The following is a 25,414-nucleotide window of genomic DNA, read 5'->3' as shown; positions in this document are numbered from 1 at the left end:
CCTCCCTCCCCTCCTTCTCCTTGGTTCCTCCCTCTCTCCCTCCCATTTCCTTCCTTCTTCCCTCCCCTCCTTCTCCTTGGTCCCTTCCTCTCTCCCTCCCATTTCCTTCCTTCTTCCCTCCCCTCCTTCTCCTTAGTTCCTCCCTCTCTCCCTCCCATTTCCTTCCTTCCTCCCTCCCCTCCTTCCCCTTGGTTCCTCCCTCTCTCCCCCCCATTTCCTTCCTTCTTCCCTCCCCTCCTTCTCCTTGGTCCCTTCCTCTCTCCCTCCCATTTCCTTCCTCTCTCCCTCCCCTCCTTCTCCTTGGTTCCTCCCTCTCTCCCTCCCATTTCCTTCCTTCCTCCCTCCCCTCCTTCTCCTTGGTCCCTCCCTCTCTCCCTCTCATTTCCTTCCTTCTTCCCTCCCCTCCTTCTCCTTGGTCCCTTCCTCTCTCCCTCCCATTTCCTTCCTTCTTCCCTCCCCTCCTTCTCCTTGGTCCCTTCCTCTCTCCCTCCCATTTCCTTCCTTCTTCCCTCCCCTCCTTCTCCTTGGTTCCTCCCTCTCTCCCTCCCATTTCCTTCCTCCCTCCCTCCCATTTCCTTCCTGACATCCTCCCTCCCCCTTCTCCTTGGTTCCTCCCTCCGTCCCATTTCCTTCCTCCCTCCCTCCCACGCATTTCCTTCCTTCCTCCCTCCCTGCCATCTCCTCCTTTCCTTCCTCCCTCCCATTTCCTTCCTGACTTCCTCCCTCCCTGCCATCTCCTCCTTTCCTTCCTCCCTCCCATTTCCTTCCTGACTTCCTACCTCCCTCCCATCTCCTTCCTTCCTTCCTCCCTTCCATTTCCTTCCCGACTTCCTCCTCCCATCTCCTCCCTCCTTTCCTCCCTCATTCCCATTTCCTTCCTTCCTCCCTCCCTTCCTCCCTTCCTAACCCAAGACGGGAGGGGAGAGGGCGGATTTCCCACGGGGGAGGAGCGGGAGGCGGGCCGGGGCGGGGACCGTCCCGGTAAAGTCCAAGCGCTCCCGGGCTGCGGGGCAAGGGAGCGGGGCCGGGCGGGCGAGCGGGCCATGGAGGCGGCGGCGGGGCTGGCGGCGGGCGCGGCGGTGCTGCTGGGGCTCTGCGCGCTGCTCTACTACAACTTGGCTTTGGCCACCCGGTGCCGGAACGCGGTCAGCCTGCGGGGCAAGACGGTTCTCATCACAGGTAGCTCCGGGGGCTGCTGCGCTCCCATCCCAGGCGGGGGGGGGCGTCGAGGTTGGGGGGGTTGACATTAAGGAAAGCGAGAAAGTCCGGCCAAAAAAGCCCCTTTGGAATAAAGCAGGTGAGACCCCAAAGGGGGGGAGGGGAACCGGGAGGGTCCGCAGAGACCCCCGCCCCCCCCTTCCTGAGGCCGAGAGGAGGGGACGGGGAAGAGCCGGGCAGTCGCCGGAAGGGCGCAGGGGAGAAAGTCCAGGGGTGGCCAGACTTCGGGAGGGCGAACAGATTAACAGAGCCGGAAGGGACCTTGGAGGTCTTCTAGTCCAACCCCCTGCTCAAGCAGGAGTCTCTTGACTGTCTTCTGTCTTCCTGAAAAGCTCCAGCGATGGAGCAGCCACAACATCTGGAGGCAAGGAGTTCCCCTGGTTAATTGTTCTCACTGTCAGGAAATTCCTCCTTAGTTCTAAGGTTGCTCCTCTCCTTGACGAGTTTCCATCCGTTGCTTCTTGTCCGGCCTTCTGGCTCTTTGGAGAAGAGGTGGACCCCCCCTTTCTCTATGGCAGCCCCCCAATGATTGGAGAGTTCTCTCCTGTCAGTCCACGGCTGCCCTTTGCCTGGCTAGACAGATGGTGTTGCTGGCTGGCTGGGACAGGAGGCGGCTGGAAACCGGATTTTCAGGCTCTGCCCGACTCGCTTGGTGTGGAGACAGGAGTCCCTTTTCTTAATCTTAATCTCTGCCCCCCCAAGCTCCATTCCCCCCCCCCCCAGCAGGATGGAGAGAAGCCGGGAGCAATGCAGAGAAGAAAGCAGGAGGCTTTGGGGGCAGTTCAGCCCTGCAGGAGAGACGGGGGAGCTGGGAAGCTTAGCAAGTAGGACGGCCCGTTCAGCGTTCCTGCAGAAGGACGCCAAGATGATTGAAACAATTCCTGACGCTAAGAGCGATTGCACCAGAAGCAGGAAAGTCTGGTCTCGTGCTGAAAGCTCCAGGACAGAGTTCGAGTCCTGCCTTAGGTGTCAAAGCCGGGCTAGGTGGGGGACCAGAACTCACCGTCTCCTGGGGATGAGCCCAAAGTCTCCCATTGTGATCCCCGACTATAGAAGAATGGACTTTAAAAGTCTCCAACCTGGCGGAAATGGCAAAGATTTCAGCGTACCTGAAAGACCAGTCGCAACAGAGATATATTGTGGAGTGGAGAAGATGGATTGATTATATCCAGAATAAATATGGGACTAAAAAGTTTCATTTAGCATTTGAATAAGTATCGATGTGATATTTAAATTGCTTGTAGTTATTTTATAAGAGTTAAAGTGCAATAGATTTAATATCTTATTGTTGTTTGCATAAGGTAGACTATGATTGCTTTGTTAGAGATTAAACTTGATTTGGGTGACAATATTATATAATGGAGTAAAAGCACCTTTAAGGAGTTAAACGGCCTAAGGGTGTGGCTGTAATTATTCCACATAAAAGAGAGTTAGATGTTACACGTAGTTGCTCTTGTATATGTGTTTGATGTTAGTGTTTGGATACCTCTTGTTCTCTTGTTTGCTAACTTGATATTTATTCTCTCAAGAATCAACTGCTTGCTACAGTGTATATTGTTTTTGATATTGGTAAGCAGCTTTTGTATTTTGATACTATGTTTTTTATGGACTGACTTTTATGTGCATGATACTGGATTGATACTTGGACTATTTCTTACTGTGTTCCTTTTTGTTGTCTGAGTAAAAATAAGTTATAAAACTCGTGTTAGTGCATTACTGTTTGCCTAAAAGTCCCAGTACAACTTCCACTGTGTATTAATAATACTCTGTTAAACAAACCATTTTTTCAACAACATATTCTAACAATGGTTATGGGCCCAGATCCAGTGTGGTGCTGAGGACAGGCACAGTATTGTATTTATATTTCCTAACTGAGTTTTCAAATTCAGACAATGGCACAAGGACTATTCAATCCATTCTGCATTACCCGGCTTAATGGGTCAAACTACGTATCCTGGTCTACACAATGTAGTTTGTTATTACAAAATCAAGGTCTTTGGAAAATAGTCCATAATCCTCCTGATGTAACTGCCTGGGATCCAACTAATGAAGAAGATAACAAGAAGATTGTAGACTTCAATAAAGACAATGATAAGGCTTTATCTATTATTGGGCTAACATTAGGAGACCAACAGCTAGTCCATGTGCGTGGAGAAGAGTCTGCTGCTAAATGTTGGGCTAAGTTGAAAAAGATTTTTGTTCGGGACAGTGTTGGTGCTCATATAAATCTTACCGGAAAGCTATTTAGAGCTAGACTGGAAAAGAATGGCGATATGTTAGCTCACCTTAACTTTATAAAAGCAACTTTGTTGGAACTGCAAGAAAAAGAACTTATTTTCTCAGAGCTTCACCAGGTTTACATCATTTTATCATCATTGGATGAGAGCTACGATGCCTTTGTATCGTCCTTGGAGGTTTTGTCCAAAGAAGACCTAACTGTTTCTTCAATAACTGGAAGGTTGTTGGAAGAATCAAGATGTCGTATGGAGAGAAAACAGTTGAGAGAGCCATTGCAACAAGAAATAAAGAAGACTGAATCTGCTTATATTTTAAGGAAATGCTTTAATTGTGGGTTAAAGGGACATATTGCTAAGTTTTGTCAGAATAGTAATTGTCAGAGAAAGGAAAACCATAGAAAGAATAAAAAGCTGATTAATGTAGCTGTAGCTAATAGAACTACTAATAACCACAATTGGTGGGTGGTAGATAGTGGAGCTACACACTGTATTTCAAAAATAAAAAGGGATTTTGAGAATATAAGGTCTAGTAAAAAATATATTTCTATGGCTAATGGCTGGAGAGTCAAGGTCTCTGGAGAGGGTAAGGTTTACTGTTCATTTTTAAAACAAAATTTGGAAATGCTATATGTTCCCAGATGTGATTATAATCTATTATCAGTTAAGGCATTATTGGAAGCAGGTTTTAAAGTTACTTTCCAAGGGGAGGAATGTCTTATTCAAAAGAATGAAGTGAACTTAATAGCTAATATGAAAGATGGTTTGTTTGTAATTAGCAATGATCCTATTATAATGGCTACTACTTGTACAAATCAAAAACCACATGATGAATGTATTCATTTATTACATAGAAGATTGGGTCATGTGAATTTTAATACACTAAAAAGAACTGTAGCTTTATCTAATGGGTTTAAGTTAAAGGCTTGTAAGAAATATCTGCAGTGTAACGTATGTGGTAGAGAAAAGAGCAGGGCAGCACCAGCTAATAGGTTAGATGGATTTAAAACCACAACTCCATTAGAACTGGTATTTATGGATTTGATAGGTCCTATGAAACCCAGTTTAGGGGGTGCTTGCTACATATTAAATATTCTAGACCATTATAGCAGATATGGGTTCTGTTATCTCCTTACGTCAAAAACTGAAACTATACAAACAATATCTAATTGGCTCAAGTTTGTACAAAGGAAAACTCAGTTAAATGTAAAAACCATAATAACAGACAATGGAACTGAGTTTGTTAATAAACAGTTCAATGAGCTGTTAGTTTCAGAGGGAATAGAGCATAGACGTACAGCTCCTTATAGACCTCAGCATAATGCATTTGTTGAACGGAGGGGCCAAACATTGCAAGCTATGATTAGATCTATGATTGAAGATTCTGGTTTACCTGATAGCTTATGGGGAGAAGCAGCAAAATGTGCTAATCATATTTTAAACAATGTGGTTAGTTCAGCTACAGGTAAAATTCCTTATACCTTATGGTATAAGAGAAAACCAAATCTTAGTTATATTCACACATTTGGGACACCTGCTTGGGTACATATTCCAAGTTCAATAAGAAATAAAGGAGAACATAGAGCTAAACAATTATTTTTTGTTGGCTATGAGTTAAACCATAAGTCTTATCGGTTCTGGGAGAAAGGTACTAAAAACATTTATTGTAGTTCTAGCGCTGTTTTTCAAGAACAGTCAGGCTGGGAAAGGGTAGAAGATATTGTATATATTCCTCAACAAGATTTAACTAACTCCTCAAATGAAAGTGATAAAGAAGAGGAGGAACCTGCTAGAGAGATCAAACAAGAACCACTGATAGTGGAGACAGGAGAGGAAGAAGATAATAATGTAAATGTACCTATAAGTCCAATAATTCTCAGAAGGTCTAACAGGGAAAGACGACAGCCTGATCGTTTCGAGGCAGGTTTAATTTGTCAAATAGACATTGAACCTTCTAATGTTGAAGAAATAAAAATGTATCCTGAGAATGAAAGAAAGAATTGGAAAGTAGCTATGGATAAAGAAATAAAGTCTTTGCAAGATCTTAATGTTTATCAAGAGGTTAAAATACCTAAAACAGAAAAGTTAATTGGATGTAAATGGGTTTTTAAACTGAAAGAAAGTGTTACAGGAGAGGTAATACATAAAGCAAGATTAGTTGCTCAAGGATTTGCACAGAATAATAGTGATTATGATGAAGTATTTTCCCCAACGTTAAGAGCTTCCACTCTTAGGGCTGCTTTAGTTTGGGCAGCAAATAAGAATTATAGTATAAAACATGTAGATATTGAAACTGCTTATTTGCATGCAACATTAAACCATGATATATATATGAAAGTTCCATCAGGAATAGAAAGTAAGGTAGGGTACTGTTGGAAACTGAATAAGAGTTTGTATGGTTTAAAACAGTCAGGTTATGAGTGGAATAGATGTTTAGTAAAAGAGTTAAATAGTTTGGGATTTAAAGCTAGTATTGCAGATCCTTGTTTATTTATAAAACAGCAAAATAGTGAATTATCATTGTTATTATTATTCACTGATGATATTGCTATTATAGCAAAAGATGAAACAGAAACTGAAAGAATAATTTCAGGGTTAAAAAGAAAATTTAGAGTAAAAGATCTAGGAGCTATTAGTCATTATCTAGGGCTGGATATTGTCAGGACTAGTAAAGGATTTAAATTGTCTCAAGCTAAGAAAATTAATGGTTTGCTGAAACGTTATAATATGGAAAACTGTAAACCAGTAAAAACACCTATGGTTCAAGGTTTTGAGAGTTCAGCAGATAACAGCAATGTCTTTGATAAAAAGATATATCAATCATTAATAGGCAGCTTGATGTATTTATGTAACTGGTCAAGACCTGACATAGCATTTACAGTTAATCATTTAGCTAGATATTGTGAGAATCCTACAACCAGATGTTGGCAAGGTGCGAAAAGAGTTTTAAGATATTTGAAGCACACCATACATTATTCTCTATATCTAGAGCCAACAAAGGAATTGGAACTAAAAGCATTTGCAGATGCTAGTTTTGCATCTGATACTGTAACCAGGAAATCCACTTCAGGATTTGTTGTATTATTGGGAAACGCTTTAGTAGGATGGAGGTCTAACAGACAGAAGCATATAAGCTTATCAACAACTGAATCCGAATTTTCTTGTTTATCTTTATTATGTACTGAGCTATTGGTATGGAAACAATTATTGTTTGATATGGGTTTAAATTGTAATGAACCAATAAAAGTGTATGAAGACAATCAAGCAGCTATAAAATTAGCAACTAATGCTGCAGTGAAAACTAGATCAAAACATACGGATCTACGGTATCTAAATGTCAGACAATGTGTTAAAGATAATTTGATTAAACTGGAATATTGTGCAACTGAAGATAATATTGCTGACCAGTTTACTAAAGCTCAGGGTGCTATAAAGCATAAATCTGTTTGTGATATGTGTAATTTGAGATTGTAAAAATATATGTATAATATGCCACCCAAAAGGGGAGATTGTTAGAGATTAAACTTGATTTGGGTGACAATATTATATAATGGAGTAAAAGCACCTTTAAGGAGTTAAACGGCCTAAGGGTGTGGCTGTAATTATTCCACATAAAAGAGAGTTAGATGTTACACGTAGTTGCTCTTGTATATGTGTTTGATGTTAGTGTTTGGATACCTCTTGTTCTCTTGTTTGCTAACTTGATATTTATTCTCTCAAGAATCAACTGCTTGCTACAGTGTATATTGTTTTTGATATTGGTAAGCAGCTTTTGTATTTTGATACTATGTTTTTTATGGACTGACTTTTATGTGCATGATACTGGATTGATACTTGGACTATTTCTTACTGTGTTCCTTTTTGTTGTCTGAGTAAAAATAAGTTATAAAACTCGTGTTAGTGCATTACTGTTTGCCTAAAAGTCCCAGTACAACTTCCACTGTGTATTAATAATACTCTGTTAAACAAACCATTTTTTCAACAACATATTCTAACGTATTTTTATACCCTGTATTGAGCTCTGGGAAGTCGGGTAGGGGGTAGGGGGTAGGGGGAGGGGAGGGAGGTGTTGGGGAGGTTTGGGGAGAGAGGAGGGGGTTGAGAGGGGTTTTGTCTTTTTAAAAAATGTATTGTAAAACTTTTCAATTAAAAAAAAAAGAGAGAGACGGGGGAGCTGGGAGCGTTCCTGCAGAACGACGCCAAGACAATGAGATGATTGAAACAATTCCTGACGCTAAGAGCGATTGCACCTAGAGTAGGAAACGACTAGCACGCATGTGAGGGGGAACCTTTACCTTTATCTATTTAAGTCTTTTTCCTCATACAAGCCATCCCAACACTTTTACATTTCTCATATCTTAATACAAAAACAAAAAAGAGAAGAAAAAAAGAAATAATAGACTACTTGAAAAACACGTCCTTCTTAAGCTAAAATACATTTATGTCTGTTCCAGAATGTGAATACCTGTCAGGACCCACCTCAATCCACATCTTAGGAAATAAGAACTCTTGGATGCAAGTTTAGTCCAAAAGGAAAATGTTTACTAGGATGGAATCGATTGTGGCAATACAAGACGGAATCTAACAAAGTTACATTTCAATCCTATATAAAGCATTCCCATTTCAGCCCCTCCCCTCATCCATTTGGTCAGATGTCAGGCCCTTCCATGGGAAAGGGAACTCTCCTTGGTTTTATGGTTATTGCTTCCTTTTGTTGTAAATGAAGATGCAATCCAGATCTGTCTCTCCCCCTCCCTCCCCCAGTTCAAATGTTCCCTGTTGGTTGAAGATGCCTAAAGTCTATCCTCTCCCCCCCCCCTTCGGAGAGATGGCAGAATCCCCAGAATAAGCACATTGTTCTACCTATACATTTATGAAATGTGATATAAATGGATTCTGACAATACCTTTTTCCTTTTCCTTGTTGGCTGGCACACTGGGAGAGAAGCTATCACAGCTTGGTTTTCTCCAAAGTTTATCATCTCAAATCCACATCTTTGTACATTCCTTGCACTGGCCGCCCATCCCTCCTCATTCCCCATTGGCTGAGGTACTCTGAGGTTACATTTTCTCTGACTGCCTTCTACATATTTCCTGCTACCCTCCTCGAATACATTAAACCATACATTGCATGTGCATTATAATTAGCAGATTATATATACAAGGAGTGTCAGCTAATATCGAATAGTCTGTTGAGCATAGTGTGTTAGCTTGTTTTCAGGTTCTGGGGTATTTTATGGTTTCTTAGAACAATAGGTTCTTTCCCGTTCTTCAGGTTTAGTTTTGCCTTTCCTGTTGTCCAATTTTTTTAGTTTTCCCTTTCCTGTTACCTGCACCACATGACACCAGCAAAGGCTGGCTGATCTCAGCGAATCCTTTCTCTGCCCTTTCCTAGGTGGAAATACTGGGATCGGGAAGGCCACAGCGGTGGATCTGGCCCGGAGAGGCGCCCGTGTCATTCTGGCCTGCCGCGACAAAGCAAGAGGAGAATCGGCTGTGTGCGACATCAGACGGGTAAGCGCCGGCCGTGCGGGTCTCTCCTTCCTTCCGTTCTTCAGCACTCAGGTCTTTTCCTGATGGTTTTTATTCATTTATAAAGCGCATGGCGTCTACACACATCATGGAATCCCTGATATGCAACACAGATAAAACACATTATGCATACAAACACAAACCTATATTTAAATAAATCAATGAATACGTGTATATCAAATAGGTGAAAAGTACAAAAGGCGAGATAAATATTAAGTTGGGGTAAAAACCACGATAAAATATCCATAATATGGTGCCATAAGAGTCATAATGGGACCGATGTTCCAAATTCTGATCACGTGACCTCTGGAGATGCAGCACTGGTCGAAAGTGTGAGGACCGGTTGTAAATAGCTTTTTTCAGTGGCATTGGAATTTTGCATCGTTGCAAGTTGAGGATTACCTGGATTGTTTTATTACACACCACCCAGAGCAGGGGTGTCACTCAATTTCATTGAGGGCTGTGTCATCATTGTGGTTGCCCTCGGGTGTGTGTCTGTGTGTGTGTGTGTTGGGATGGCTGTGGCTGAGTGGTTGGGCATGGCTGGGGTGGGCGTGGCTGGGTTGGGCATTGGCAGCTCAACATTGCTTACACCAGGAGGCGCATGTGGAGGCCGGGTGGGGCTGGGGGGGTATCCAGGGGTCTCCAGTGAAGTAGGTTGTGACCAGGGTGGGAGCCAGGGCCTGATCCACTAGAGAAGCCTCACCATCCCTCTCAGGCCATGTGGGTGGCCTTGGACCCTGGGCGATGGGTACCCAGCCTGGCCCTTGAGTTCCCGAGTGCTCGCTGGAAAATGAGGTTGGATGGTGGGCGCCGAGCATGCAGGGGGCATGGCATGGTGGCAACGGCAACTGGCTGGACTGCCTCACTGTACTCACACCATTTGCTTGCCCGTGGCCACCACAGCTGGAACACAGCACATGGCCTTCCAATCACCTGGCGTGTCCACCAGGCTGGGTCACATGCCTCCCCCCATGCCCCTGCCTCCGTCTGCTGCTTGGAGGGCCGGCCCGGAGGTTGCGGCACTCAGACCCACCTGTGCTGTGAGGGCTGCACAGTCCCCACTACGTCTTGGGCATGGGGGCTCCCTGCTCTTCCCATTAGCCGAAGCCGCCATGGGTGGGGTGGAGGGCGGGGAAGGGTTGTCCAAATCTGGGCTCCTAATGTGCCGGATCCGGCCTGCAGGCCTTGTGCTGGCATCGACTTCCCTCCGCCCTGTGCGTTCCCACAGAGAGGGCCTCCTCAGGGTGCCACCGGTCAGAGAATGTCGATTGGTGGCCCCCAGGGGGAGATCCTTCTCTGTGGGCGCCCCGGAGCTATGGAATCAGCTACCGGTTGAGCTCCGGACGGCGCCCGACCTTCACTCCTTTCGCCGCGGGCTAAAAACATACTTTTTTGAACAAGCTGGCCTGGCCTGATGAGGGGATTGGGGGGGGGGGTTGTTATTGTTATTTTATTGGGTTTTAAAGATGTATTTTAGTATATGGGCATTTATTTAATCTTGTTTTAACTTTTGTAATTTCTGTATTTTTATTCTTGCCCTGTTCACCGCCCTGAGTCCTTCGGGAGAAGGGCGGTATATAAATATTATTAAATTAAATTAAATTAAATTTGTCATGTCTGACCCAGACTAATTGTCAGGAGGTAAACAGAGATATGTAGAAGGTGAGTAAACTGGGATCAGCCTTTGAAGCCGCACCCGATCCTGATTCTTCTCAGGATTCCTTCTGCTCCTTTTTCCAGGAAAGTGGAAACTCGGAGGTGATCCTGATGATCCTGGATCTGGCCAACCTCAACTCCGTGCGAGCTTTTGCACAGACCTTCTTAAAATCGGAGCCCCGTCTGGACATCCTCATCAACAATGCCGGTGGGTGCCGAACAGATCCCCCCCCCGGGGTATCTGGGCGAGGAAGTGGGAATATTGTGGGGGTGTCCAGGTGCAGAGTCACCCAGCTGGCTTTAATGCCTAAGGCAGGACTAGAACTTGTCTCCTGGTGATTGGCTCAAAGTCACCCAGCCAGCTTTCATGGCTTAACCACTAGACCAAACTGGATGCTTTACATGCAGTCCTTGACTTATGACCATGATGGAGTCTGCCAATTATGGTTGTATGTTGTGATGGTTGTAAAGCAGGTCACCCCTGTGACCAACATGATTTTACGACCTTTTTTGAAGCGGTTGTTAAGCGAACCGATTGTTCACTACAAGTGTTTTTGCTGAAAACTGCAAACTTTTTGGGCAAAAATGTAATAAATCACGGTCGCTTGACATGTTGTGAAGGGCAGGCTGGCTGTTAAGCACCCAGAAGGCAATCATGTGGCCACAAGGGGGAGCCACTGGAACTTTGGAACCGGGTCGTAATTGCCATTTGGTAATTACATCCATGGTAACCTTGAATGATCACAGAGTTACCCATTGTAAGGCGAAGACTTTATTTTTCTTTCAGGGGTCTTTAAGGCTGGTCAAACCACGGATGGCTTTGATGAGAACTTCCAGGTCAACCACCTGGCCCACTTCCTGCTGACCCACCTGCTCCTGGACCGGCTGAAGTGCTGCGCCCCGAGCCGGGTCGTCATCTTGTCCTCGAGTATGCATTCCTTTGGGAAGATTGACTTTCGGAAAATCTACAAGCCGGCAGAGGGGATGTGGCAAGTCATAAAATCATACTCCAACAGCAAACTAGCCAACGTTCTCCATGCGCGAGAGTTGGCCAACCGGCTGGAAGGAACCAACGTCACCTGCTACGCGGTTGATCCAGGTGAGTGGAAGTCTGGCTCCAAGAAGCCCCAGATGGAGACACCCCCCCAGGTCTGGCTGGGGCTCCGCCAGGCATTTCTCTCCCACTGGGGGCTCCCTCGACCCACTCTGTAGAGCCACCCTGCGAGTTTCCTCCATCGGGCTCATTTGTGGAGGGAGATGTCTCCCCCCTTCTGGGTCCAGGAGCTGATGGAATCCAAGAAGCTTAGGGTGGGAAGGGCCCTTGGAGGTCTTCTAGTCCAGCCTCCTGCCTAAGGCAGGGATGAGGCTTTCCCCAGTCTCTTGCTCCTCTTTGTCCTCTTCCTCCTCCTCCTTCTCCTTCTCCTCCTCTTCCTCCTCCTCCTCCTCCTCCTCCTCGTCTCCATAAATGCCACTCAGTTCTTGCACTGGTGCCCAAATCGCCCGTGATTCCTGGGAGAAACAGGTGCTGTGTGAAGGGTTAATATGGGACCTCCCCCACCCCCCAAAAATCCAGGCAACCTTCCATCCCCACCCTGCTCTCACAGTCTTTTGTTTTTAGTATTTGTTCAAACTGAAATGACTCGCTCCCATCCCCACTGGTTAATTTGGCTGCTTTGGACCGTCAAGCCAGCAACACTGGCACCCAGACCACCATCTAGTGCGCCACCAAGGAGGGCATTGAGACCCTGAGTGGGCCCTCAACTTACAACCATCCATTTAGTAACCTTTCAAAGTTACAACGCCCTTGGAAAAATCAATTTATCATCGGTGTCAAAGTTCCGACTGATGAACCCAACCAAGTAAACACCTTCAAGGCTTTCTGAACTCTTAATGTAAAACTTTATTAAGTACATCATTTTGGCACGCATGCAAGCAAAATCAGCTCTGGCAAAACCACACCTAAGCCCCATATAGTAAAAGTATAGAATTCCCCCTCCTCCTTCTTGGTCAGGTCACGTTGCCCAATTAGGAGGAAAAATATTGTTATGAGAAAGTGTCTCTGGGTCTGGCCAGACACCTGGTGAACTGTCCTTGGTTCTCACAATCTGCTTTCTTGATCTTTTGATGTCTGCATTCCAGTCCCCTCTCCCTCTCCCCAAGTTTGTTGGCAAGCTGAGAAGTGATTGTCGGACTAGTAGAAACATGCTTCAAACTTGACAGGCAGACCCTCCTAAAACCTGGCAGAAACCTGAAAAATAATAAACACATATTAAAGCCATTCTTCTTTCTCTGCTTCCTACTTAAGGGGGGGGGCGTGGTTTCTGGAGGTACTTTGCATGAAATCTATTTATTAAACATTCTGCTCTGATGTTGTTGATCCATCTCACTTCTGCTATTGGATAACCTCTCCACTTTAGTTTCCCCTTATGGATCCAGTTACATTTTTGTCCTTCCTGGATGGTAAAAGCCTCCAGGATGGTGACCAGCATGCGAGTTCAAGCAGTGATTAATATATCACTTCAGGAGGGGACATTTCTGGAAACTTTTAAGGAGACCCTCATTCGCCCCCCCCCCCTCCTCAAAACACCATCGCTTGATCCTACCTGCTTGGACAACTTCTGTCTGATTTCCAATCTTCCCTTTTTTAGGGAAGGTCGGGGACAAGGTGGTGGGCTTGGGTGAAATGGATTATCTGGACCCCTTATGGACGGAAATGGCATTGGTAGTGCTTGTCAATGACCTCTGGCAAGAGCAGGATATGGGTGGTGCATCCATCCTTGCTCTCCTTGACCTCTCAGTGGCTTTTGGTGCCATGGATTGTGGTATCCTTTTGGGCCAGTTACAGTGAGACGGCTGGGGCTCTGTTGCAGAGTCTGGCGCTGGTTCAGCTCTTTTCTCCGTGGCTGGTCCCAGTGGGTATTGATAGGGAGTGAGAAGTCCAGCCCTGGGCCGCTATCTTGCGGTGTACCGCAGAGCTCCGTACTCTCCCCCTTCTCTTTAGCATCTACATGAAGCCTCTGGGCGAGATTATCCATCACCATGGCTTAAGGAATCGTCAGTATGCTGATGATAGTCTGTGGGTTTTTTCGCACCCTGCGGGCTCCTCATGAACTTGCCGATGAATGAAGACACGTGTCTGAGCTTTCTCGGGATGAGGGCCCAGACCGAAGTCCCAAGCTCTCTTTTATTGAGATACCAGCAGCGCATAAGCAACAAGCAATTAGCAACAAACAATTATCTAAGCGTTCAGCTATCCATGAAAACCGTTATCTTAAGGTTGCGAATGGTTACATCTCAGCCATGCACTAAGCAATTATCTCAAGGTTATAAATCAGCTACATATCTGTATGGAATGTCTTTGTTCTTCTAACTATCTTGTATGTGTTACTTTCTTGTACGTGTTCCAACGGGTGTCCGTCTGCACGTAGCAAGGTCATCTGATTTTTGGTAAACTGCAACTTATACACAGAAACGAAACTTATTTCTGCCCTGAGCCAGACCTGCGCCATTTTATGTGAGCCTAAGGTGGAAATATGACAGGTTTCCTACATCTCCTCCCTTTTTGTTTTATGACCCAAAGGGCTCAGTAGGACAGAGATGTGGTGCATTCCGGTGATAAGCATAAGGCTTTCTTTTGGCCCTCCTCGCCATCTGTGTCTAATACGAAGGAGGCCTTTACAATGGCTCGGTCCGTAGTATCTGACTCAAGGTCTTCTTGAGGCAATAACTGATATTTCTTTTCCCACAAGGCATTTACATGCTTGATGGCACGTTGTTCTGCTATAAATGAAATGCTATTAGAAATAGTTCTAACAAAAATAGGTAAAATACAAGGCAAAATAATACATCCTAAAGCAATCATACTAATTAAAGCTACAATAGCTTGCAAACCAGGTAATTTGGGAAACCAGGAGCCAAATAATTCCTGAAAGTTAAAACCATTCCATGTTTGAACAGGAACATGAGCTACTTTAACCATTCTATCTGTGATCTCCTGAATCACTTTCCCACTGTCATCAATTTCAATACAACAATTTGTAAGATTAAATTTTCCACATACCCCCCCCTTCTTTAGCTAAGAGATAGTCCAGGGCCAATCGATTTTGCATAATATAAGTTCTTGATTTAGCACTTTCTTTTGCTAAATGGGTCATGGCTGAAACTGTTTCATTAGTGACAATTTCTACAACTGCTTGCAGCCGAATCAGACGATTGAGTAAGTAAATTGGGGTCCTATAGCCATAGGTCCCATCTTCTGCCCAAGTTGCAGGTCCATAATAATGGATTATACGGTTGGGGGGCCATTCATTGTCCTTCCAAACACCCCGATGAATGTTTTTTGTGTCTCTTTCACTACGGATGTTACCAATTTCTACATAAACCGGAACACCCAACACTTGTCGCTGTTGGAGGGGCAAAAGGAAAAAGCTAGGCCTGATGGCTCCTAGAACACAAGAACCATACCAGTCCTTGGGGAGAAAATTATAAGCAAAACGTCCACAAATCCAATATAGGCCGGTAGGAGCTTTCCATTGCAAGGCGTTGTTTTCTGGATCTAACAGGAAGGCCATGTTTGTCATTTGTGCCAATGCGTTGTTGGGCTGTGAGTCCGAAGAACCTGACCACCAAGTATTGTTCTCCCAAGTCCCTTTGCATCTTAGTGAGCCCACGTTACTATGGCGAAAATCAGTCTTTTTACGTTGGTAACAAATGTTGCCTACCAATTTGGTAGTTATAGCCCAAATTTCTTGTCCTTTCTGATTAAAGGTGTAATTGGCCTGATTTTCTAACATTTGAGTGTAATTGAGTTCATGGGCTTCCCATGGCCATTGATCACCCATGTTAGTGCCCCCACACACAAAACAATTTTGTACCGTAAGCTCCTTTGCAATAGTTTCTGCCAAGGCCAAAAACATGTTGTGAGCTCTAGGGGGAAGTACCAGCCCCTCCATTTGTTGGCTTTCTTGATAATAAGAATGAAAAAGTGACTGACTAAGGGGATCTAAATTGTGCTGAATAATCTGGATTGTTAAGATTACACTGGGATCTGAGCCTGTTCCGTCGATACCCAGCCCATATTGATTGTTGACCCCTTTCCAGGAATGCGATCCCAACCAATTTTGTGGGACCGGGAATGTCAAATTTATTAGGTTGCAATTATGCCGGTGGCAGGAGGAGTTTGCTGGCAACCTGGTAATATAAAGTGTTTTATGCTGATTATACCTGGGTATGGTATCTGGATGAACAGTCATTCCTCGGGACTGAAAATCCACACATTTCCAGTCCCCACAATAGGTGCCTCTGCCGCAAGAGTCACGGTAGTCGGATCGTCGGGCGCATAGATACTTTTCGTTGTTGGAGTAAGTTCGCTGCCATTCTAAGGATCCGCATGTGCTGGCCCCTTCGTCCATGGCTCTGCACGCATCAAAGATGACAGATTGAGAAACCTCTTTGTTATAAAAATCATGACTAACCAGGAGAGCTGACCCTGCTTCAATTTTAATTGTGTATCGATGAGTGGGTCCCTTTGGATTGAAACATTGAATCTTACCAGCATCAGTACAGATGGAATATGATGTACCATTATAGGTGCATTGATGTGAAAGTTTGGTTTTGCAAGATAGGTGAGTGTGAAAAATCAATGTTCTAGTTATGAGGGTGCCTTGTTTGGTGGTTGCCATGCAAAGTTCACATTGTCCTTTAGTCTGAAGCACCGTGGTCGTATGAGTTGGTAATGTTAATGAAAAACCGATAAGAGTCACAAACCATATTGTCGTCTTTAGCGGGGTCCATAGTTGTTTTTGTGGAGGCATGATATGGGCGAACATGACGACCGGGGATCCACAGCACTTTGTCTGGCAGTTGAACAGCTGCGTAGCCTCTGCCCCAGGTGATAAGGTCTGCGGGGCCTTGCCAAGTCAGGTCTGGAAGTTGTCGGTACCAAACCTGTGGCTTAGGGAGATCTGAAGAAGAAGAAGAAGAAAAATGCCGCTCTGCAGCTGTGGTTAAGGGATGGCCAGTCAAGTTTGAAAAGTTCAGAGTGTAGAGGCAAAGGTTAAGAATTTCTTGCACTGCTGGGAGGTTGGGGTTTCGTTTTCCCCTGTTCTGATTTTTATAGCGATCTAAAGCATGTTTCAAGGTTTGGTTAGCTCTTTCCACCAAGGCTTGGCCTTGGCTATTATATGGAATTCCAAATTTGTGTGTGATTTGCCAATGATGACAAAATTCTGCCATGGCTTGACTACTATAAGCAGGGCCATTATCTGTTTTGAGTTCTTTTGGACATCCCAGCACTGCAAAGGTCCGAATACAATGATTAATGACATGTTTGGTGGCTTCTCCCCTTTGGGGGGTAGCCATGATGAATCCTGAAAAGGTATCAATTGAAACATGCAAATACTTCCATGGGGCAAATGGTGCATATTGTGTGACATCCATTTGCCAAATTTGGCAAGGCTCCAATCCCCTTGGATTGACACCCATAGGGATTGCAGTGGCTTGTTTGCTGCAGGTTGGACACTGCTGGCGAATAGCAATAGCTTCTGCAGCGGTGATGCCAAACTGCTTCTGCAAAGCTTTGGAATTTTGATGAAAATATGAATGACTTTCCCAGGGGGTGAGGGGTTGCAAAGAACAGGCTGAAGGTCCGGAGGCAGCCTGATCTGCAACATTGTTTCCCTCTTGCAAAAAACCTGGAAAAGGCTGATGACTACGAATGTGAGCAACAAAAATAGGATGTTGGCGTTCAAAAAGCAAATTTTGCAAGGTTAAAAAAAGTTGTAACAAATCTGGTTGAATGGAGGGGGATAAATAAGATCCATAAATCACTTGAATTGTGTGATAAACATAAAAGCTATCCACAATAAGGTTTAAAGGTTGAAAGGAAAAAATTTGACAAGCCAAAATTGAAGCAGCCAGTTCAGCTTTTTGAGCTGACCGCTGGGGTGTTGTTTGCTTGATTCTCCATTGACCATTTTCCAACCAGGCACAGGCGCCACACTCCTTGCTCCCATCTGCAAAAACTGTAACAGCCGAATGTAAAGGGTGAGGAGACAAGGGTGACAACCAGTCAATGGGTACAGTGCGAACAATTTGCAAACGATAATCGGGTGGTGGGTGGCAAGAAACCTTGCCATGCCAATCAGCTAAGGAAAATTGCAATTCACTCGAGGTTTGAAAAAATGATTCCCAAATTTGCAAAGACATAGGCACAAAAAGAGTGTCTATCTCCAGCCCAATCAAGGCTTTCGTTCGGTGACGGATTTTAAAAATCAATTGAGCCAATTGTGCTTCTCTGGTTAAAACAGAAACTTTGGGCGTATGGGATAAATGGATCCACTCTAAAATTTTCAATTGGTTAGCACATTGAACAATAGCAGCAGTAAATAGTCCAGGCGTGTTTAAAATAATAGCAGCAAAAGGAACATTAATAACCATACGATCTACCCAGATCTTTTTTAGTGCGTCATTTACCAACTGCAAAGTTTTAATATGTTGTTCTGAAAAACAAATTTTGTCTGCTGGATGCTTCCCTAATGTTAAAGCATGAAACAAAGGAGACAAATCTGATGTTGTTAAGGACAGATATGGTCTTGCCCAATTAATGGTTCCTAGATATTGCTGCAATTGTACCAATGTTGGTTCTGATGGCAAAAATAAGTTTGGAATATGAGGAAAAGCTGCTGTGGACAAAAGTTTATGGCCTAAATAGGAATAAGGCGACATGTGTTGAACTTTTTGTGGACTGACAAAAAATCCAAACTGATTTAAAGTTTTTGTTAAAAAATCAAAAGTGGCCATAACAGTTCCTTTGGGGCCTGGTGCTGCAATTAAAATATCGTCCATATAGTGATAAACCAAAAAATGTGGATGCCTATCACGATACGGCTGCAGCACTTTTGCCACGTACCATTGACACATGGTGGGGCTATTAAGCATGCCTTGAGGCAAAACTTTCCATTGATATCTTTGGGCAGGTTCTGAATTGTTAAAAACAGGCAATGTAAAAGCAAAAAGTTGTCTGTCTTCTTTACACAATGGGATAGAAAAAAATGCATCCTTTAAATCAATTATCAATAAATCATAATTGTGAGGAATTAAATTTGGATTTGGCAAACCAAGTTGTAGCGCCCCCATCGGTTTTAAAATCAAATTGATGGCCCTGAGATCGTGAAGAAATCTCCATTTGCCTGATTTCTTTTTGATGACAAACACTGGAGTGTTATAAGGGCTGTGTGAAGGCTCAATGTGATCATTGTCCAATTGCTCATTTACTAATTGCTTTAAAGCTTTTAATTTTTCCTGAGTTAATGGCCATTGATCTACCCAGACGGGTGTATCAGTTTTCAAATGAAGCTTTAAAGGTTGAATGGTCTGAAACATGTTACTCAAGAGTCAATTTTGCTTGAAATTGTGACATCAAATCCCTTCCCCACAAATTTGTGTGAATGGGCAAAATCACAGGTTGAAAATAGGCAATAGAAGACACAGCAGAGGAAGTTACCGGAAGCCACCGCTTGCTGCGGACAGCGTGTTGAATTCCCCCCACTCCTCTCACTGCCGGAGCACTTTCTGTTTCCCAATTTTCTGGCCACTCTTCTGTTCGAATGACACTAACATCAGCCCCTGTGTCCAATAAACCAGAAAAGTTCCGGTTATGAATTTTAAATGTCATCATAGGGCGGTCATCCTGAACCGTTTTTTCAATGGCAAGTGCATCCGCCATTTGAAAGGAGGGGAAGGGTGTGGCAGGCAAAATCAAAATAGCCGTTGCCACGAGTTCTCCCTGTTGAAAAGAAGTGGGTGTGTTTCCGGTAACCGCCATTGCAACGGATGAAAAATCGTTTGAATCTCGCAAAAAAGGCGAGGCCAAAATTCCCCGAGCCATGAGGTCTCGCACCGGAAATACTAACAAAGGAGCATTTGGTGGTTGGGGACCCTGAGGGTCGGGCTGAGTTGGCAAAAAATAAACCATCCCAGGCACATTGATTTCCAGGGCTTCTGATGTAACAATATTAAAAACATCAGGATGTGATTGTGAAAAGTCAGCCTTTGGTGTTGGGCTAGCTGACCGCCCCCCCCCCTAGTTTCCCTGGAATTGATCTTGGGGAGCAGATGAAAGAGAGCTGCGGCATTGATTTGCCCAATGAAATCCCTTTTTACAGCGAGGACAGACTGTTTTTGGTTTCGTGGAGGAGCTATTTTGAGGCCGATTTGCTCCTCCCCCGGGTGCCCGGCATTGTGCTTTAAAATGTCCAGGCTTGCCACAGTTAAAACAATTTCCCATTGGTTTTCTTTGTCCTCCATAATTTAGTGCCATAGCCAGGGCATCCATGGAATATGCCGTTGTGCCTACTATGCGACATGCGTTTAAATAATCAGCAAGAGTGGCATTTGGCATGGCAATAATTGATTTTAACAATTTTTTACAGTCTTCATTAGCATTTTCATAAGCCAATTTTAACAGAAGTTCATTTCGGGCATATTCATTGTCTATTTGTCTTGTTATTTCTTCCTGCAGTTTATCCACAAAGTCTGAATAAGCCTGATTGGGACCTTGATAAACTTTTGCAAAAGACATTTTAGCTTTTCCGTGAGGATCATCTATCTTGCGGAAAGCTGCTAAAGCCCCTTCCTGTATCAAATTAAAAGCCTCCCTTGGGCTTTGAGCCTGTTGGTCATTTGTAACGAATTGTCCTGTGCCAAATAATTGATCCCTATCTACCCCTTGAGGTAATCCAGCAAGAATTTTTTTCTCTATTTCTTTTTTATACTCAGATTCCCAAACTACATATTGTGAAGGTGTCAATATCATGTGTGCAATGGACTTCCAGTCTACCAATGGCATCACATAAGTAGCAGCCATGGAAACGAAAAGTCCCTGCACAAAAGGCGATTGAATGCCATATGAAGCAACAGCTTTTTTAAGATCTTTCACTATATTCCATTCCAGTCCTACATATGTGTGAACAGCATTTCCTCCAGCTGCCGGAGCTGGCTGGATGTTTACTGGATAGCAAGACAAATCTTCCAATGTTAGCTGTCCTGATCGGGCGGCCTGTCTAACAGCATTTGCCACTATTCCTTCTTTAGGATAATTGTTAATTGCTTCTGGCTGAGCCTGAGGGGCACTGGGAGCCGCAGCTGAGGTGCCCTGCTGAGTTTCTCCCAGCTGAATAGGTTCCTCATAAGGAGGGGGAGCCGGAGAAACGGAAAAGGCTTCTTTAAGTCCCTTTTCGTGAATCAACAAACTTTCCATTAAGACTCGCCAGGCTGTTAACATTTTTGGAGGTGCTCGAGGAGGTTCGTGGAGCCATTCTCCAATTTTTCTCCAAGTCCCTGTTTTCAACGAGCCCTTTTCCGGATAAGCCGGAGTATTTTCCCAAATATATTCCATTAAAGCAATCAACTCCTTTTTTGAAACTGCTGGTAATTGTTTGCCACTACTTTTAAGTAAAATATTAGAAGTTCTGACTATTTCCTCAAGCTCTTTCAGGTGCGCTGCCTGTTGCTTAGAAAATTTGTTCCCCATACTCACGAATGGATCGTCGTCTTCACGAGGCGAGATCGTGTGCACAGCCTATTCCAGGCGATGAGTATGGAGACCGTCAGAGACGTATCCACTCGCAGCAGATCACGTCGGGGTGCTGGGAACCCGTTGCTTGAAGCAGCTTGAAGCAGCCGGGTTGCTGGGAACCTGTTGCTGGGAACCTGCTGCTAGTGAACAGCCAGGTTGAGCACGGCCACCATCGGGTGAATGAGGATGGACGGCTGAAGACGTATTCCGCAGAATCACGTCGGGGTCACCAGTTGTGGGTTTTTTCGCACCCTGCGGGCTCCTCATGAACTTGCCGATGAATGAAGACACGTGTCTGAGCTTTCTCGGGATGAGGGCCCAGACCGAAGTCCCAAGCTCTCTTTTATTGAGATACCAGCAGCGCATAAGCAACAAGCAATTAGCAACAAACAATTATCTAAGCGTTCAGCTATCCATGAAAACCGTTATCTTAAGGTTGCGAATGGTTACATCTCAGCCATGCACTAAGCAATTATCTCAAGGTTATAAATCAGCTACATATCTGTATGGAATGTCTTTGTTCTTCTAACCAACGGGTGTCCGTCTGCACGTAGCAAGGTCATCTGATTTTTGGTAAACTGCAACTTATACACAGAAACGAAACTTATTTCTGCCCTGAGCCAGACCTGCGCCATTTTATGTGAGCCTAAGGTGGAAATATGACAGGTTTCCTACAATAGTCAGGTCTGTATCTCCACTCTTGTGACCCGTGGGATGCTTGGCTGCCCTCTAGCAGTGCCTGGAGGCTGTGGGGGGCCTGGATGGGGAACAATAGGCTTCAATTGAACCCTGGCAAGATTAAATTGGAATAGGACAGCTCACCACAGCCAACTCGACACTGACAAAAATGGAAATAACATCATCACTGCTGGGAGAGAAGGGGGTTGCCAAGAGGAGGAGGTGGAGGGGCGAGACTGTGGGGTCCTTGGTGCTCTCTGAGCTGGGTGGTTTTCTTGCAGACGTTTCATAACCCAACTAGGGAACATCATCAGGGCTAGTGGGGAGGGGGTTTGCACAGAGGAGGAGGAGGAAGAGGAGGAGGAGGAGGAGGAGGCGCCTTCCAGCCTGTTAAATAGCGGGTTCTTTGGTACTTTTGTACTTTGACAATGAAGGTTGATTTCATTTTACAGGAATGAAGACACGGAACAGAGTACAGGATAATTCATTGTTTATTTCATGCTGGAACTGTACTGGGGAATTGTCTGCAACTAGCCGCAATATATAGTCTAGCCCCTAGGTGGCAGCCAATAGGTTTGAATCAACCATTGCTACCTGGAGATAGCCAATTGCAGCACAGGAGACTTGTAGTCTGGGTTGCTAGAGAGCCGTTAGCTGCTCCAGCAACCCACGTGATGTTTCACAAGAGCCCAGTACATAACACAGCCCATCCTGGTCAAAAGAAAACTGGCAGTTGGAATGCCAGTTATTATCGTGGCCTAAAAAGGGCAAGTTTGCTCCTGTGCCCTCCGAGGCTCTGAAATTGCTGGGGGGCGGTGAGCTGCTCCTACCCCCCGTTGATGATTGCAGATACTAACCATTGGCAACCTATTTTTCTGCCATATGGAAGCAAAAACAGAATAACAGAGAAAGAATATCTTTGAAAAGCCAGTAAACAAACTGGTAAGATGAGGACTGCTTGTACTAGCCTCCTAATTCCAATGGATTTTTGTGTGTGGCCACACAGAGACACAAACACACAAACTATTTTAAGCAGATAGACCTTCATTATGTAATATTATCTATTTGAATCTATTAGCCAGTGAGGTGTGCATTGGATCCAAGTGTGCAATGCACCACATAGGTGCACACACAGTCACACATACACAGAGAAACACTCCCTCTGCAGTGTTGGGTCTTCTGAAAAATATTTAGAAGTTGCCCCAAGGCTGCCAAATGGGAAACGAGAGTTGTGTGAAGGGTTCATTCAGGATCTCCTCCTCCTCCTCCTCCTCCTGGGTCACCCCAGAAGGTGCTTCTTTCCTTCCCAGGCTGTTCACACAACCAACTCTTTTTTGATTTCAGGATCTGTTAGAACTGAACTTAGTCGCTCCTTTCCATGGTGGGTATTTCGGGTGTTTGGATTCATGAAGCTGTTCAGACGAGATTGCAACACTGGTGCCCAGACCACCATCTACTGTGCCACCGAGGAGGGCATTGAGAGGCTGAGCGGGCAGTATTTCGTGGACTGCCACGCAAAAGCGCCCTGGCCACAGGCCCGCGATGACCACATGGCCACGAAGCTTTGGGAATTCAGCGAGAGGCTGCTGGGACTGACCACTTAAGTCGGGAAGGGACAAAGACGGAGTTTGGGGTAGCTGAAAGCGGCTTCTGATTAAACTGGGGGATCAAACTTTTATTGTTGCACATCTTGCTGTTAAGTATATCCCCAGGTATTTAACTTTCTTAACTATCTGAAGATCTGTTTTTTTCTGACAATTGATTTTTTTGTTTATCTGAATAGATTTTGGTTATCAATTTGGTCTTTTCTCTATTTATGTTCAGTCCTGCCATTTCTCCAAATTACCATTTTTTTCTCTGTTTCTTTTTTCAGTTTGTATGCTAACCACCTACCCGTTTTATTAGCATTTTCAAAAAAGTTTTGTTTTGCCCTTTTAATTTGTTGGGCCATTTTTTTTTCAGTCTCTGCTAGGTTTAATTTGTGTTTTATTATTTCCATTTGCTTTTTAAGAGTTTTCTTTTTGTGGATCCCTTTGTAGTTCCAATTCCAATTTTATAAATTCCTGCTTTAACTTCGTTTGTTGTTGCATTTTTTTCTTCATTCTTTTTCACCATGTAAGTTATAGCCAAACCTCTAAAGCATGCTTTAGCTGTATCCCGCACAGTTGGAAGCGATGTCTCTTCTTTTTTATTTTAAAGAAAAAATCCATTTCCTTTGTTGCTATTTGTATAAATTCTTTCTCTTTCCATAAAGATTGATTCAAAGATTGTAATGTATTGGGACTTGTTTTGCTGAGTATACCACGTGAGTTTGAATGCTGGAAGGTTGCTTAAGCAAGGAGCTGGCTAGCGGCTCCCAGCTCCTCAGACAACCTGTCTCCGGAGCTGCCATTGGCTGCCTCTAGGGCGGCAATAGGTTGTTTTAAACCAGGAGTGTCAAACTCAATTTCATTGAGGGCCGCATCAGCATTGCGGTTGCCCTCAAGGGGCCGGGTGGGTGTGGCCTGGGTAGGCGTGGCCTACTGGGTGGGCGTGGCTAGAGTGTGTGTGGCCTACTGGGTGGGCGTGGCCAGCTCTACATCCTTGGCATCAAGGGTGCCTATGGGGGCCTGGGCAGGAGTGGGACAGATCTGAGGGTCTCTGGCAGGAGGAGGGTCTCTGGGTCGGGGCCAAGGCAGTGGGGGCCGTTCCCTCGCTGTTTCCAGGATGGCTTCGCGGGCCGCATGAAACCACTTCGCGGGCCGGATCCAGCCCCCGGGCCTTGTGTTTAACATGTCTGCTTTAAACCTATTGGCCGCCACCTAGAGGCCAGGGTATAAATAGCTGCAATCGCAGCCCTGTTTCCCAGTTCAGTTCCTGCTCTACAATAAAAGCATGTTCCTGCCTGAACTTACTCGCCTCGTCTCTTCATTCAAGCAAACAACCCAGTACACAACAAAGACCATCTTAGTTTTTCCTTAGCTCCTCTCCAAGTCATTTTTATCGGATTATGGTCTGCCCATATATTGGCTTCTATCTCAATCTCTTGTATTATCGTGCTTAATTCAGAAGATATCCATATCATATCAGTTCTAGACCATGATTTGTGCCTGTTTGAGTAAAACGTATATTGTAGTTCTTTTGGATTCTTTTCTCTCCATATATTCCGTATGTGCCATTTTAAAGAAAACCCTAGGGATTATATTCCTTCCTTTTTTCCCCTATTTTGCTACTTCTGTAGTCCAGCTTTCCATCTACTATTGCATTAAAGTCTTCCATTAAATAAATGTTTTGATATTCCAATTCCACTATTTTTTGTGTAACTTTTGATAAAATTCTTCTACCGTCAATATCTGTTTTTGATTTATCATTATTTCTACCACTAACATTCTTCCCTCTTCATCTGCGTAAGTTTGTTTGCGATTCATTGTTTCTTTAATATATAAAGCTATTCCTCTCTCCTTTTGTTGTGCTAGTGCAGGGATCAGCAACCTGAAACAGTGAAAGAGCCACTCGGAACCGGTTCCCTCACAAAAGGA

The 25,414-nt window shown here is 44.5% G+C and overlaps 1 protein-coding gene across 1 annotated transcript; it reads left to right on the top strand.

The window, feature by feature from the left end:
• Positions 1 to 1,043: 1,043 nt before the first annotated feature.
• On the top strand, positions 1,044 to 24,403 carry LOC308674107 (dehydrogenase/reductase SDR family member 13-like; the record flags this gene model as incomplete). Its single annotated transcript, XM_081338320.1, has 5 exons — positions 1,044 to 1,179; positions 8,847 to 8,965; positions 10,727 to 10,850; positions 11,430 to 11,741; positions 23,241 to 24,403. 5 exons carry the CDS (start codon positions 1,044 to 1,046, stop codon positions 23,498 to 23,500), a joined length of 951 nt encoding a protein of 316 aa, XP_081194446.1. The 3' UTR covers positions 23,501 to 24,403.
• Between the last annotated feature and the right edge of the window lie 1,011 nt (positions 24,404 to 25,414).

This window comes from Vipera berus (assembly GCF_964194415.1).
Source record: "Vipera berus genome assembly, chromosome: 1".
In the NCBI taxonomy this organism is placed as follows: Eukaryota; Metazoa; Chordata; class Lepidosauria; order Squamata; family Viperidae; genus Vipera; species Vipera berus.
This window is presented reverse-complemented; position numbering and strand designations above follow the sequence as displayed.